The 16,842-nt window shown below is 39.1% G+C and overlaps 1 protein-coding gene across 3 annotated transcripts in view; it reads left to right on the top strand.

Moving 5' to 3' along the window:
- Nucleotides 1-3: 3 nt before the first annotated feature.
- Snx27 (sorting nexin family member 27) overlaps nucleotides 4-16,842 on the top strand; it is a 79,476-nt gene continuing 62,637 nt past the window's right edge. Inside the window, exon 1 of one of the 3 annotated variants that reach the window (XM_005414567.2) lies at nucleotides 4-1,459. In XM_005414567.2, coding sequence (XP_005414624.1) covers nucleotides 1,149-1,459 — 311 coding nt within the window. In that variant the 5' untranslated portion in view covers nucleotides 4-1,148. The remainder of the gene's footprint in view (nucleotides 1,460-16,842) is intronic. The other 2 variants (XM_005414566.2, XM_005414568.2) reach the window with 2 other exon arrangements.

The following is a 16,842-nucleotide window of genomic DNA, read 5'->3' as shown; positions in this document are numbered from 1 at the left end:
ACTGTGCCACTGAGCTAAATCCCCAGCCCCTCATGTTTGTGTTTTCATAGATAACCAAAAAACATTCATTGGGGCCATGTGTCAAGAATTCTACTGTACTACTGAAGGAAACGAATTTCAAATAAAAGTAACTTTGTAATGATTGCTCAAATGAAATTAATTGACTACTGAGACTGTAGTTTCCTCTGTATATATCCTTCGTGTATAGCTGGGGCATACTTCTTATGTAGGTACAATACATGAAAAAAAAGTTGCACAAAAATAACTGGGCTTTAGTTCCTGTTACTTAATAGCTGGGTGACTTTGGCCACTGTAAGATTTGGTTTCCTAATGTTTGAAATAAGGAAACTAGTTTGTGATCTAGTTGTTTCCCAAGGTTGCTGGGGCTCTGAAATAAAATGAACATACAAAGCCAGGCATGATGGCAGAGATCTGCAAAATGCTGAGCCGGGAGAATCAAGCCTACCCTGGGCAACCTCACAACTTAGTGAGACCTTGCTTCAAAACAAAGAGAAGCACAGAGAGAGTTACCTAGGTTCAGTCCACACAAAAATACACAAGTTACTGAGCACATTTAAGACTGTGTTGACTCACAGGCACCAACTCCCCCTAACATTGTTGTGTTTGTGCATGTGTGCACAAACACATGTGCCAGAAATTGAACTCAGGGCCTCGTGCATGCTAAGAACTCAGTCCAACTCTGAGCAGCACCCCTAGCCGACATTACTGGTTGTAGACCTTATGAAATCAAGTGGAGAGGAAACTTGTCCTGTGTCAATAGGGGAACCTCTTGCTAAGCTTGGAGCTGGGGTAGAAACTCACCATCCATTAACAGAACTGCCTAAGAGCAGAACCACAACTCCCAGCATGCCTTGCTCCCGAACGCGTAATAGGACCCCCTCCCCTTCCCCACTGCCCAGAAACTACAACTCCCAGGAGGCCTCGCGGCGCCCCACCATCCGCTTTCTCCCGCCCCCGGCTGCCTCCCTCCCTCCCCCCGCCACCAGAGGCACCGTGGCCGGCTCGGTCCCGCGGCCAGCCGAGCGGGCGCGCGCGCCGGGGGTCGCGCGGCTGCCAAGGAGGGCGAGTGCGCGCCGGGAGGGAGTGGAGGCGTAGGGGGGCGGGGGTAGGGCTCGCCTGCTCGCAAGATGGCGGACGAGGACGGGGAAGGGATTCACCCCTCAGCCCCTCACAGGAACGGAGGCGGCGGCGGCGGTGGGGGGTCTGGGCTCCACTGCGCCGGGAACGGTGGCGGCGGAGGCGGCGGCCCGCGGGTCGTGCGCATCGTCAAGTCCGAGTCCGGCTACGGCTTCAACGTGCGGGGCCAAGTGAGCGAGGGCGGGCAACTGCGGAGCATCAACGGGGAGCTGTATGCGCCGCTGCAGCATGTGAGCGCCGTGCTGCCCGGGGGGGCGGCCGATCGGGCCGGGGTGCGCAAGGGGGACCGCATCCTGGAGGTGTGAGTATCGGGGCCACCCGCCGCCCCACCCTCCCCGGGCCCCTCCGCCTGTCCCTGCATTTGCCCTCCGCCCCTGTCACCCGCAGGCCGCACCCCCGCCCCGGGACCCCGACCCTGCAGGCCTCCGCTGCCCCGCACCTCCTGTGGGTGGACCCCCTCCCGGGTTCCCGCGGCTCCCATCTCCCTCGTAGCCTCCGGTTTAAGTCCTTGTGTACTTTTACCCCTGCCCACATGCCTTTGGCTGTTTTCTGCCCCTTTGCCTCCCCCCTTTTATCCCGCTGTTTCCTGCTCTCCCTGCCCCTCGCCTGCCTTATAATGAACGTCTTCTGCTCCTTATTGATGGCACCTCCTTTTCTGATCCGGCCAGTAGCGGGTCCTCCCCAAGTTCTCGTCTTCAGCGTCGTAGTTTCCTGTTCTCCGCCACTCCCCTCAGTCCCTGTGGACTGTCCCTTCTGCCCTCTAAACCAAGTAAGCAGAACCTCGGGTCTGCTCGCACTTTTGCTCTGGAAACACATCCCTCCCCATTCCACTCCTTTTTCTTAGGTATGTTTTCCTATCGTTAAGCACCCCCTGTATTTTCCCGTCTACCGCTTGTCCTTTGCTCTCCTCCTTGTGTTCATCCCCTGAAGAGTACGCCTTCCTTTCTGATCCTTGCTTACCTTTCGCAGGGAGGGCTTGGCACTAGTTTCTCTTCTCCCTAGAACCCGGTATTGCACCCTGATTTTGAATATATTGTTTCCATCAACATATCCCTCCGAATGCACCACACTTACACTTCTTTTGAGTCAGGTTGACGGTGAAGCTCTTCTAGCTCCTACTTCCGCCAAAGTACAGCCCTCTTGTGGGTCTTTGACCTCCACGCTTTTTAGGACATACCCAGCTACATTTTCTCTCCTCTGTGCTTCTGTGAGCCCACACTTCACTTTAGCTCATTGTTTTTCTGCTGTAGGCTACTTTCCTTATTCTGCTGCAACACACCCTCTTGCTGCTGCAGTTATCTACCCCCATCACACTTACTGCCCCACCGCATTCCTTAAGGCTTGTAGGATGTTGCCTTGTCTTGCAGTTTCTAGGTAGACCTCTCTCACTACCTTAATCTAGGTGTTACATTTGTATTTTTGTACTTTGTATTAAAATTCATATAGTGGTTGACTTGTAGGTGGTGTGTGCTGGCATTGTCTCCATTCTTCTTAGCAGTCTTCTCTTCTGTATTTGTCTTCTTATTGCATCTGTAGTGTATATTGTTTTTTTCCACATTTTTGTTCTAGCCCGTATGAAGTCTTTCTCATTTTAAAAACATTTTATCTCCATTGTAATTTCCACAACTACAGTTTTCCCTCTTGTAAAACTATACGTTCATTGAAGGTTTTCCAAAGGGGTGGTATCCTAAAAGTCTTACGGAGTCTATTCTTTCCCATATCTTGTGCCCCTTACCCTTTTATCCTTGACAGTCTTAGTCTGTGGCATCCACTCATTGTTTCCCCTTTTCTTATACATCAAGAAAGAGTAACTTGCTAAGTGTGTGTTTAGAGATTTTGTACCTCTTTTCTGTCCTTTCTGTAACAGATGCTTACTTTTCTCACTGTGTCCTACATACTGTTTTCTGGTACCCTCTGACAATATGTTCTTAGTCTTTTGGGGGCAGGACATTTAGGTATAGAATACAGTAAATACTTTTTTTGATTTCTTGTACCAGGACACCTAGTTATTTTCTTTCTAGATAAAATCTGAAATCTATTGCTAATATTTTCTTCTGATAGAAGCTCTTGCTTGGAGTTGTCATTTTTCTTTTCTTTTGCAAGTTAACTTTGGGTCTAACTGTTCATTTTTTTTTTTTGTTTTGTTTTATTTTGTTTTGTTTTTTTGAGGCAGGGTCTCGCTATGCAGTTCAGGCTAGCCTTAAATTCGCTTTATAGCTCAGGCTGGTCTTGAACTTGCAACTGTCCTCCTGCCTCAGCCTCCTGGAGTGCTGGGATTACAGGCATGCACCACTATGCCTGGCCTAGCTGTTTATTGTTAGACTTAAAATTATTTAGAATTATAAATTTATAAAGTGCCAAATAATTTATGCTTTATAGGCTCTAACACAACTAAACTAAGTAATTCTGTAGGAAACTACAGCTAGCCTAGTTGATGGCTCCTTTCCTTTATGGCATTTTGGCAGCCAAGCCCAAATATAAACTAGGTCCTGTAAAGGAGCTCTCAGATGATCTCATAGGACAGGGAAAAGAACTTGCCTCAGGCCCAGGTTTCAGGTTAGGAACCTGGGAAGACTTTTCCTTGTGTGGAAAAGGTGTTGCTTTTTGGCACTCCTCAGTGGTGAGTGGGAAACTGTGTCTTTGAGAGGTCATCATCAGCTATGTTTATTGGTACAACACACAGTAGATCATGTTAGCTGTTGGTCTCCTACAGAATTATTTGTTTTAGTTTTAGTTTAGGAAAAAAATGCTCTGCCTAGACGACCTCTCCCTTGAAAGTTGTGGTAATTAGAAATCTTCCTGGCATTGGTTGCTCACCCTTCTAGATGTATCTATTTTGATTTGCAAAGTCTTTAAAACTTCTCTAGTATTCTAGGGGAAGTTGTGATAGTTACAGCACAAAGCTGAGCTAATTGGTAGATTCTCTGAAACCTCAGTTAGGGGGTCCCTCTCTCCCTCCAGTCTCCTGGCCCTCTTTCCTCCATGCCTGCATCTTACCTCTTTCTCTCTGTCCCTCCTTCTTCCTTTTTTTTGTGGTGTTGAGGATTGGATCCAGGACTTTGCACATGCTAGGCAAGTGCTTTGCTATTGAGCTGCACCCCAGCAGAAAATGTGATTCTTTCGTTCTAACTACTTGTTTTGATCTGACCTGATTGATGCTAGTTTTCCAGAGGCATCCTTTAGGCAACACTCCTTAGAGCTTTTCTTTGTCTTTCACTCAAGTTCTCCCTGTTGTCCCAGTAAAACTTTGCTTGCTGCTGAAGTGCCCAGTGGGGTCAGAGGTAAGGATAGGTGGGTTATCACTGTGTAGATGTATCCTTTGTATCATGTGGATTTGTGAACCTTGATAATTGCTATTTAAGACTTTCCCGTATTTTAGACCTTTTACCTCTACATAAAAATTGTTTTTATTCAAATTTTTATATATTGTAGTTGCTTGGATGACTCATAAAGGTGTGAAAGAACAGAATAACTTTGAGATTAAGGGATTTACAAGCTTGGACACAAGAGCATCAGTTTCTTGGTTTTTTAAGAGTCTGAGGTCTGGGGATTTAGCTCAGCGGCACAGCGCCTGCCTGGCAAGCGCGAGATCGTGAGTTCGATTCCTGGTACCGGAAGAAAACCAAAAAAAAAAAAAAAAAAAGAGTCTGCTTAGCAAGACACTGATCTTACTGAATCTTGGAACAATCATTAAACTAAATTGAAGCTGGTGTGATTTAGTTTGTCTTTTCTCCCTCCAAAAACGACTATAAATTGTAAGATGCTTTGGAGAGAGTCACATTGCAGGGCTTGATACTGCAGTATGAGAAGCCCTCTGGGCTCCAAATTTTACTGCAGATGGAAAGTTTTCTTGACTGGCATTTTTAGTCACCATCTTACAATTTTTCCCAGTGTAAGGTACACTGTCTTCTCTTTGATGTGTATGTACCTGGAGGCCAATAGGTCCAAAAAAAAATAAAATAAATGTATTTGCACTAATTATATAGTATGGAAAGTAACTGGCGTCAAGTTAACTTTTTTAAGGTTGCAGTAGAGACCAAGTCTCACTTTGTAGTGCAGGCTGGCCTTAAACTCACTACGTAGCCCATGCTGGCCTCAAACAATGATCCTCCTGCCCAAGCCTTGAGAGTGCTGGGATGGCAGGCATGCACCACCTCACCTGGCAGTAACAAGGGCTTTTGATTGATTCCATGAGAGATGCCTTTTGGAGAGTTTCAGTGTGCAGATTTGGATTTGTGACTGTTTTTGAGGGATTAATCTGTTGGCTATTTCTTTATCTCTTTGGCATTTGGTAGTATGGTCTTTGAACATAGTTCCCTAAGGTTAGCTTGGAAGCATTCAAAATTACTGTATATTTATGCTGGCCAGAGAATATGTGCTTTCCTCCTTGATAGCAATCTGGTAATATACTGACCAACTTTCCCTTGTTAAACTATAAGATAAATAGGGAATATGTATATAATTGTTCATTGACAGTTTTTATTCTTTCTCTCTTTTTTTTTTGGTATCGGGAATCAAACTTACTACCCTGCACTTGCCAGGCAGGTCCTGTGCTGCTGAGCTACATCCCCAGCCCTGAGAGTCAGTTTTTAAACTTCATTTTCTGTGACAGTTTGGAAATAATTGAATAAAAAGAAGCTAGTGTCACAGGTATTTTTATAAGTTGTGTGAGTCATGTAACATTGACTGCTAAATACCTTCTCAAGAGCTGCTTTTGTAATTGAAACTGAATTCTATTTGGTTCAGATTTTCAGGTAGATTTTGATAATAGTATTTGAAATGGTTGTTGATCAAAGGAAATTTTTATGGCAGTGGTTTTCAAGTTTTAGTATGTATTAGAATCACTTGGTTGTGCTTGTTAAAAATATAGATTCTCAGGCTCACCTTTTAAGGGTCATGATTCAGGAGGTCTTGTGTGAGGCCTAGACATCTTTAATTTTTACTCTTTTGCCAGGTGTAGGGAGTGCAACCCACATACTGGGGCACATGCCCAGAGCAACATTACAGGTTATATGCCTGTATTCTTAATTTTATCATTATAGTTATACAGTATTGAGAGTCATGAGCTGAGACTATGAAAATAAATAGCAATTTTTTAGGGTCCTGAATACCAGCCTAAGTGGAAAATCAGTTAAGTAATAACTTTTCTATTTGATTATTTATACTTTATTTATTGGATCTTGTTAAGCTTTGGAATAAAGGTGGGTGGTTAAGAAGTAAAACAAGTAATCAGAATCATTATACCTCTATGCAGTGTGTGTGGTGTATGGTTTGTAGTGTTTTGCATTTGAATTTCATAAAAGCCCCATGAGATAGGGAAATTATAAGCACCTTTCAAGGCAGGAATGACATCAAATACTATATGTATTTGTTAAACCCTAGCCAAATGTCAAGTGGCACATAGATAATATTTTTCAATTAATACTTAGTGAATATGAGCAAAATGATCCCTTTTATAAGAGTGGAAACTGAGTGTTACAATAATAGTGAGTGACAACCAGAATTAAACCTAGGTCTTTGGATTCTAAATCTAGTATATTTTCCATATCTTTGATTTTTTTTTTTTCCCCAGCATTGCTTTTTCCCCCTTTAGTACTGGGGATTGAACTCAGGGCCGTTGCACTGAGCTACATCTCCAGTCTTGCTTAATTTTGATACTAAAATCACAGTTGGCTAGGCTGGACTTGAACTCTGAATCCTCCTGCCTCAGCCTCCCAAGTACTAGGACTATAGGCATGTACCACCACGCATGGCAATTTTTCAGCTGTTCTTTATTGTTAGTAGTCAGTTACTCTTAACTGTGAATAGTTACTTAAAGTTGTTAAAATGTGATTACATGCCCATAAACTAGCAGGGAGTTTTTTCTGCCATTGTGAAATATAACCATCTTGTATTTTTACCCTTCATCTCTCTGTTAAATTGGGTGAGAGGTGAGGGACTAAAGCAGGCATTCTTTGTCCTTACTGTTGCTACTTGCTGTTGGCTATCAGCAAAGAGAGCATGATGAACATAGCTGTAACTTCAAAAATACTTTTAATTTTTTTGTAGTTTGGGCTTGGAAAGTAGCATTACCTTTTCTTTAGAAATCACTTCTACAGATTACTGTCACCAGAAAAAAGATCTTTCATTAGTAAGCCCAGTGATTTTTCTGGGCATTGCAAACTGTTGTCTTTCTGGCTACCACTGACTAGTTTGTTTTAGGTAAGGGCTTGGTTACCATGCCCTCAAGGATAATTACGTATTTTTAAAGATAAGTCTCATTGGGAATAATTCTTATGATCTGGTAGACAAGCAGGCATTTTATAATGTATGATCACAGCAGAAGTGCTTTGCAAGCATGATCTGTGATCTGTTCATTCATGAGGTGATGGCAGTACTCACAAAGGATATCGTGGCTAATCACAATGGTTTAAATTAGGGCTGGTGATATAGCTCAGTGGCACAGTACCTGTCTGGCAAGTGCAAGGTCCTGAGTTAAATTCTCAGTACCAAAACACAAAACAAAACAAAAACAACAAAAAAGAACCCCAGAAGACAAAAACAGTGGTTTAGATTAGAGTCAGTTAGGTTCATTATATTTAACTGTCATCTACATAGATGCTTTCTGCTTCACACAGGGAACCCGGTAAGAGCCTATGCCTGGGTGATACGTTTGGAAAAAAATCATTAGGCAATTTAAATCTTTTTTGTTCTTTTTTGGGGCGCTTTGAGACAGTGTCCCATCATGTAGTCCAGGCTGACCTTGAACTCGTGATCCTCCTATTTCAGTCTCCTGAGTTTGGGCTAGGTCTATAGGCATGTACCACTGTGCACAGCTAGAATATTTTTTTAATATTGCAACTTAAGTTTTTTATTTGTTTGTTTTGGTTTTTGAATGCTGATGGTTGCCCACTACATTAATTTCACAATTTGTTAGGTTGTGATCCACCATCTGAAAAACATTGATTTAGGCCTCATTTTTCCTCATGTTGGCTCACTACTATTTTATATCCAGTCTGGCTGTGTATAAAGCGCTGCAGGACTTGTGAGTCAGTATTCCTGCATCACTGCCCTTGAGAAGCTTACACTGCACTGGGGAAGATAATTTACCATGTGTAAAGGAAAATAAAGTCATGGAGGTAAATGACAAACAGTGTGAATTTAGTAGAAAGAGTCAATATTCTTAAGATTGTTGGTGAAGTATGGTTTAAGCTGTCATTGAAGGACAATTATAATTTAAGTAACAGAGAAGAGGGAAAGATTTCACTGGCTGAGGAAACTGAGCAAAGAGCCAGGAAATTGTACAAAATTCTTAGGAGAGCAGGGACCTGAAGTTGCTGTTTGTATACAATTATGAGATAGAAACTAGAAAGTAAGGCTGAAATATGATAAAAATAGCTTTGAATGCATTGTTAAGAAGTTTGGATTTTGCTTATTATGAGCTCAGAATATAATTGTATGTTCCTCGATACTTAGGACTTCTGTGATTTTAGTTTGTATTATTTACCAGAAGAGGTTGAATAACTTCCAAGGTCAGAGAGGAAAGTCACTAAAAGAACTAGAAGAATTGCAGAGCATCTCGTCTCTTAGACTGTCTTGTACTATATAAAGAAAGAAACTAAGGACAACTAAGCTCTAACGCCCAGACCGAGTAACAGCTGATGGAAATCTGGCTGCCTTTAATTAGTGTATGAATTTTCCTTCATAATCCGCTCTACCTTCTCATATATGCTTCTCTTTATCTTATGTTTTAAGTGGTTATCTTATGTTTGGGTTTATTGTTGATAAGATTTTTATTCTTACATGTGGCAGGCACTCTTTTGCTCTGCCCTAGTTATGATATTTTGTTTTAGCTGTACTTTAAGTCTGTTTCTCTAATTTGAAGACGCCTCCCTTAAATCTTTTATTTTGGCACACAGCATGTTGTTGGGAGTTGAGGGGACTAAAGATAGGGAACTTAAAGTGGTACTAAAATTTATACCTGAAAGCTACCTTCATAGTGAAAAAAGTGAATTTTTGCTCTTTGAGTAATGGGAGGAGTACCTCACGATTAAATATTTTGACACACTGTTAGTCAATACTAAGCAATATGTATGTAGTCCTTTTATTACTTATTGCCCCTTACCAACTAAATATGGTTCTCATAATAGATGAGGAATTGACTGTGTCTGCTAGATATTTGAGTTGCTGAGTTAAGGAGCTATGTTTGAGTATGTTTATATATTTGTACTACCTTTAATGAACTTTCATTTTTATGAAAACACTTGTTTTTTTGGTGGTACTTGATATTGAATCCAGTGTCTTTGCGCTGAGTTATATCCCCAGCCCTCCTTTTTAATTTTTAGAAATCTCATGTGCTATCCATTTGCCACAGTCTACCTGTATCCTTTTTTTAATTTTTAATTTTGAGATGATCTCCCTAAGTGACTAAGTTCCCCATGCTGCTCTCAAATTTGTGATCCTCTTGCCTCAGCCTCCCAGAGTGCCAGGATTATTGGTATGTGCCCTCATGCCTGGCTTATGAAAGCATCTTTTGAAAAAATGATTTATTTTTGCTTAAGCTAGCTGAAATCTTTTTTGTTTTGTTTTGGTTTCTTTTTGTGTGCTGGGGATTGAACCCAGGGCCTTAGATATGCTGAACTCTACCTCTGCTATACCCTGGTTCCTATCTGAAACTGTTTAGATTCTTGATTCAGACCTTAGAGTAAGATTAGAATGATAGATCTGTGTATTCTGTAAACTCTGTGCACAGTGATTAGCTTACTTCCCTTTGGAAAAGTACAGAGCCATCTGCAGAGAGTCAGCTGCTGATGTGGATACTCTCCCAGCTGCTTTCAAGAGACTGATTATTCTTATAGAACTATTCAGTGAAATTAATTAGGAGGTTTCACCATCCCAGTACTGCAGTATCTGTGTGTATCTAGTTTGGGTTCTATTTATTTAGAATGTTTAAAAAATTAGGAGATAGCTTAAATGGGTATTTGGATATCTTGGGAAATATGGTGACCTCTAAAAGTTTTGAGAATGTTCTCTTTTTCTTTTACTGCCTAGTTTAATCATCTAGAAAAGTTGTCATTTACAAAGTTTGTCTACTAAATGTACTTTGATGGTTATTTATTTTTTATGGTCATCTTGAATCTGATAGGGTTAGAGTTTTTGGATCTGTTTTTCTGAGATGCATACCTGCATCTGTCTTTACTTGAAAACAGTGGTTTTGTTCTCTCTACTTGGTGCTCAGAATTCAAGGAAATGTGATGCTGAAGTTTCCTTTATGAGTTATGTAGAGAGTTATTTTATCTTAGGTTTCCCTGTCTTATTCATTTGGTTTTTATGTTACCAATATGGGAAAGATCCTACTCTTTCTTCTTTTTTGATATGTTGAAATAGGGTACAAACTTACAGAATTTGTAGTCAGTGTTCCTCAACTTCCAAAGTAAATCGCTGTGTTTAATTTTGTTGAAAGGTGATATTTGATTGCCAAAGGGGCATTTTCCCTCAAAAGTACATTATTACTTTTCAGAGATTATCTTTCACAGATGAAGTTTGAGTTATTTTTGTAGTAGAGTGATAGATTTACATTATTCACATTCATGTATAATGTCTTTTAGGATGAATTGAACAGTTAGAAAATGTGTGCTTTGGTTCAGGGTGCAGTCTGTGGCTTCGGAGCAAATTTATCAGATCACATGAAGAATAATGCTTTTTGATTGCATTGTTTGGTATTTAGGAAGTGTAGTGAACTGGAACTTCAAATAATTGATTCTTTCTGTGGTAATTTACCTCACTTTTGCAAACCAAGATTGTTGATGAAGTAAGATGTTACTCTTTAACTTTCATGTGATAATTTTAACAAGTTAAAAACATTTGGGGTTTACACTTAAATTGGCCATGTGTAGGCAATTATTCAAAGTGTAGCAGATCTCAAACTCTGAGTTGGTGTTGGAAAATTAGGACTAGTTGTATTAGTTTTGCTAGAGAATATCTTAAGGGAGGGATTTTCAGAAATGATTTCTGTAGAAGGCTAATGCAGTAATCAGGTTAGGGAAATCATCATGGCTATTAGTAACTTTTATCCCATTTCTAGCATTCGTTGTCATATGTGTGAAGAAATAACTCATTGTCACATCCAGCCTGTTTCTCTTTTTGAGTTTTTATATGCTGCTCAAGTTTTTAAAGCTGAGGTATGGGTGATAGTGCACTTCTGTAATCCTAGCTACTCACCTGGAATCCCAGCCCTGAAGGCGGTTGAAGCAGAAGGATCTCAAATGCAAGGCCACCCCTAGAGAATTTAGCCAGACCCTGTCTCAAAGAAGCAGGGAGAGAGGCTGGCAATGAAGCTCCATGGTAGAACACTTGTCCTGGCATGTGCAAGGCCCCAGATCAAACCCTGGTACTACACACACAGTTTTTAAAGGCAGAAATTGAAAAAACAAAATATCTTGGCAAAATAAATCTGTTGTATACTTTCGGAGTTTAAGTATCAGAATGTTAAGAGTTTACTGATAGTTCTTTAGCTTCTAATATGTGAATAAAAGCATTTTGCTTAAATTTTTTAATGCCAAATATGTATTCAGCTGTCAGGAGATGAAACAATGTAATTACAATAGATTATTGTTGGAATTTACACAAAGTAATGGCTTCATTTTTATTTTTTTAAATTTTTTTTGGTACTAGAAATTGAACTCACAACCTTGCACTTGCCAGGCAGGCTGCTGAGCTATATCCTCAGCCTGTCTCAATTTTTAGACATCATTAAATCTTTCTTTTTTTCTCTCTATTATTTTTTCTACTAGTATGTATTAATTATCCAGAATATTTGGTTTCATATGGCTTTTTCATGCATATAACATGTTCATTAAATGTTTATTTCTTATTCCTTCTTATCTCCTTTGTTATTCTTGGACTCAGTGTTTATTATGTTACTATTGCATTTTGAGTACAAAGAAAATATCTTCATTTTGAAATTACTCACATAATTGACTGTCTTTTTTTTTTTTTCTTCATTTTTTTGGTATTGGAGGTTGAACCCAGGACCTTCGTGATCCTGGGTTATACCCACCCCTTTTTATTTTTTGGGACAGGGTCTCACTAAGTTCCCAAGGTGGGACTTGAACTTTTGGTCTTCCTGCCTCAGCCTTCTGGAGTCCTGGAATTAAGGAAGTGTGTCACCATGACTGGCCATTTTCTATTCTTTTATATCAGTTCTACTCACTGCCTTAGTAGAAAGCAAAATGACTAGTAGTACTAGTGTTTGAAAAATGTGGAACATGGAAAAAATTTTAATACTATTCTCTAAATAATGAAACTAGTTTAAAAGTTAAAAATAAGGAATGCAGTTATAGAAATGCATGAAAGAAAAACATTATTGTGTTTGTGTGCTAATCTTAGTTTTTCTATTCATTCAGGAAAACATTTTAATGAGTGTTTAGTATTTGACAAACATGATAATACTACACAGTGGGTTTGGAAAATTGGCTAACAGCCTTTGCTGTTTGGAAACCTAGGATCTGACAGGGAATTCAGCAGATTGACAAACTATTGCATTCCCAGAGCAAACCCTGGGAACGCAGGAGAGGACAGATGATGGTACCTGACCAGGCAGGGATTAGTAGGGGAGTAAGAATAGGGACCCCAAGTTTTCCTTAAATCCAGTTGACTTTGAAGTCTCTCTCTACCCCTTACCCCATGAGTAAATGCAGGGAAAGTCATCCAACTTTCATAAGAACTTTTCTGCCTTTAGTTGGCTAAACTAGTAAATACAAGTGCATACGGACTGTGTGTATCTTAGAAGTTCCCCAGAGACAAAATGTACCAAAACTAGGACAATATAACTTATCACCCAAATGAAGACACTTGAGAGTCGAAAGGGACCTTGTTGTGCTGTGACAACAAGTGTAAACTAGTTGTAATTTGACAACTGGGAGCAACATATATAGCTTTATTTTTAGTATGAGGGTATTTTTAAATTAATTAATTAATTAATTAATTATTTTGTCATTTTGAGACAGGGTCTTGCTATGCAGTTCAGGCTGGCCTTGAGTTCACTTTGCAGCCCAGGCTGGCCTCGAGCTCGCAATGATCCTCTTGCCTCAGCCTCCCAAGTGCTGGGATTATAGGTTAGCGCCACCACGCCCGGCTAAGAGGGTATGTTAGAATTCTTGGACTGGAATTTTCTATTCTGCTGAGGAAAGTAAATGAGTTTGGTTTTATTCTTGGTAACAAGTGATTATGTTGCTTCACAGGTAATTATCAAATGAACTTTTTTCTAAATAGCTTGATTATAGTTTTATATTTATTTTATAAATATCTTAACGCTTATTATACTTTTCCCCCAGAATGACAAATATGATTCTTTTATTCAGAAATAAATCTGCTTGAGGTGATTGTATACTGATTGCCTTGGAATTAGAAAATTTCAGGAATCTACCACTCCTTCCCACCCTTATTATTTCTGGTGGGAGGTATTAAGGTTGAAAACAGGTGAGAATTTTTGTACTTTTCCTGTCTTGGGCAGCATTCTTTGTTGAGTACAACAGGCAGCCAAAGGTAAAACATCTCAATGATATCAAGCAGCTTATTTAACAGGTTATTTATTCTCTTTTCTCCTTCTGGTATGCACCAGATGTTGATTGACACACTTAGTTTTTCAACTTTGGCAGTGCCAAACTTTACTATTATTACTATTCTTTTTTGCTCAACGTTAAATTTGTGAATGTAAGTATTTTATAAATATTGATACACAGCTACTTGGAGGCTGAGGTAGGAGGATCACTTGAGTCCATGAGTTTGAAATCAGCATGTGCAACATAGAAAGATCCCTATCTCAAAACAAAGAAAACCCAACTACGTTATAAAGATTGAATATTGCTTTTGATACTTGAAGAAGGGTTAAAAGTATTTGTGAATTAGGGCTTTTCACAGAATGTTGGAAATCTGTTTGGTCTACATGTAATTGATGTTTGTTTCTCCCTCATTTACCAAAAATGATTTCTAATTCAAATAAGATGAGGTGTTTTGTATATATTTTGTATTTATTAATTTTTCTATTGTATTTATTTCTGGTTATAGTTTGCAGTAAGATACTTTTGTATTGTTTTTTCCTAAGATAGAATACAGTAATGTGTCAGAATTACTGCATTAAAGAATGTTTGATGGGCTACAGGTAAAACTCAGTGTAAGGTGCTTGCCCAGCATGCTAGGTTCCTGGGTTTGAACCTCAGAACTGCAACACACACACACACACTCCTTTCATGACAATCAAGAAGAGATTACTGTAATTTTGAGACCCTGTGGCTTTGATATAATTCTTTTTTGGAGGGGAGGGCATGTTGGGTATTGAACCCAGAGTCTCATGTCTGCTAAAGCTATACTATATCTCTGAGCTATACCATTAGATCACTTGTATTTAGGCAGTAGGTCAGGCTGGAGAATGGTTATACTAAACCATGAGCAAAAATAGGCAATGTTTTGTGGAGGGTTTTTTTTTGTTTTTGTTTTTTTTTGGTGGACAGAGAAAGAAACAGATAAGTGTACAATTAGTAAAATTATTTTGTGGATCTAGCTTTCTTGATGAAATAAAAATGCCATTTAACTCAAACATATGACATTTTTCAGACTTGAAAATTTCAGATCTTAGTTTTATTTTCATAGCAGAAAATGGAATAGTGCTCTCATTATTGAACTATTTACTAAGAAATCATAATGGAGTCCTAGTTCTCTGATTGGGAAATTTAGTATTTAAGAGAAATCAGTGGCACAAGTGCCTGCCTGGCAAGCACAAGATCCTGAGTTTGATTTCTGGTACCAAAAAAAAAGAGAGAGAGAAATCACATCAATTTTGTTTTTTTGGAGATTCTTTTATTCTTAGTTTTTATTACTTTAAAAATTTTAAAAATTAAAAAAAATTAAATCCCCAGTACCATTTTGCACTCAGGGAGCACTGAGGTACATCCTCTGGCCTTTTTAAAATATTTGTGTTGAGGTAAGGTCCTGCTAAGTTGCTCAGGTAAGGCTAGAACTTGGGATGCTCCTGCCTTAGCCTGTTGAGTACCTGGAATTACAGGTATGTACCACTGGTCCTGGCTAACTTTTAAAATACTTTTGGTAATTTGGCTGTTTTGTTTCTGTTTTGGGGACTGCGTATATACATATCTATAAGTAATTCCATATGTAACCATTGATCTATAAGTTAAATGAGTTCTTACTGATTCTTTATCTTCACTCCATTACTACGTGGATCATTCTGGCCTCTTCTCCTCCAGTAGTGAGAAACTTGGCTAACCCCATCTGCTGTCCATTTTTGTAATTGTTCACTTCCATTATTTGTGCAGAGCAGTATCAGAATTTTTAACGTGTATCACTTGGGCATACAACTTCATTGGCCAGTGTGCAGTACTTACATGCAGTTCCTTTTAGCTTTAGTCTTGTGGACTCCATTTATTTCCATTTATTTAACTCCATATACCTTTCCTTCTACCCTGTTTGGTGAGGTTGTTTAAAATATATTCAAGATGAAATTAGATTTTTAGTCATAGTTTAGGATTCCTCTCACCTCCTAATTTTCAAAAAAGAATTGTGTACATTAAGGTTCATTCTTTGTGTTATAAAGGTTCATAGGTTTTGTCAGATGCATACGTTATGTATGAACTGTCACAGTGTTACACTGAATAGTTTCACTGTCTTAAAAATCTCCCATACTTCACATACTCATTCCTTCCCTCCCTCACACCCATGGTAACCAGTAGGTGCTCATCTTTGTCTTTTTTGAAATGTCACATAACTGGAGTCATGCAAGAGGTATCCTTTGCTGACTGACTTCTTTCCCTTAAAAATATGCACTTAAAAGTTTCTCAATGTCTTTTTGTGGCTTGAAAATTATTTCTTTTAGCTGAATAATACCTTATTGTATGAATGTTCCACAATTTATCCATATACTTATTGATGGACATCTTGGTTATTCTAGACTTTGGCTGTTTGAATAAAGCTGATCTAAACATTTGTGAGCAGGTGAAGTTTTTGGTTTAGTGGGTAAATACCTAGGAGTGTGATTGTTGGATCCTGTGAGAAGACTGTGTAAGAAACTGTCAAACTGTCTTCTAAAGTGAGTGTACCATTTTGTATTCCCATGGCAAAGTAAGGGTGTATTCCATATCCTCACCAGCATTTAGTATTTGGTATGAGCTTTTTTTAAAATTTTGGACAGTCTGATAGCTGTTTAATGGTATCTTGGTGTTTTAACCTGAAATTTCTCAATTATGAATGGTGTTGAACATCTTTTCATATGATTATTTACCATCTGTATATCTTTTTTTGGTGAGGTGCCTGTCCAAATATTTGCCCATTTTAAAATTAGGTGGTGGTTTTCTGACTGTTGAGCTTAAAAGTTCATTGTACATTTTGGATACAGCTCCTTTGTCAGATATGTGTTTTAGGAAGTATTTCCAACTCTGTGGCTTGATTCCATTCTCTTATCAGTGTCTTTTGCACAACAATTTTTAACTTCAGTAAAGTTTAATCAGTTTTTTCTTTCATGAACCATGGTTTTGATGTTGTATCTAAAATGTCATCATCAAATCCAAAATCACATAGATTGTTTTCCTTGTTCTTTTAGTTTTATAGATTTGCATTTTTAATGTGTGTGTGTGTATGAGAAAGAGAGCAAGGGAAGGAGAGAGAGAGAGAGAGAGAGAGAGAGAGAGAGAGAGA

This window comes from Chinchilla lanigera, unplaced genomic scaffold, assembly GCF_000276665.1.
Source record: "Chinchilla lanigera isolate Chin_1 unplaced genomic scaffold, ChiLan1.0 scaffold00188, whole genome shotgun sequence".
In the NCBI taxonomy this organism is placed as follows: Eukaryota; Metazoa; Chordata; class Mammalia; order Rodentia; family Chinchillidae; genus Chinchilla; species Chinchilla lanigera.
This window is presented reverse-complemented; position numbering and strand designations above follow the sequence as displayed.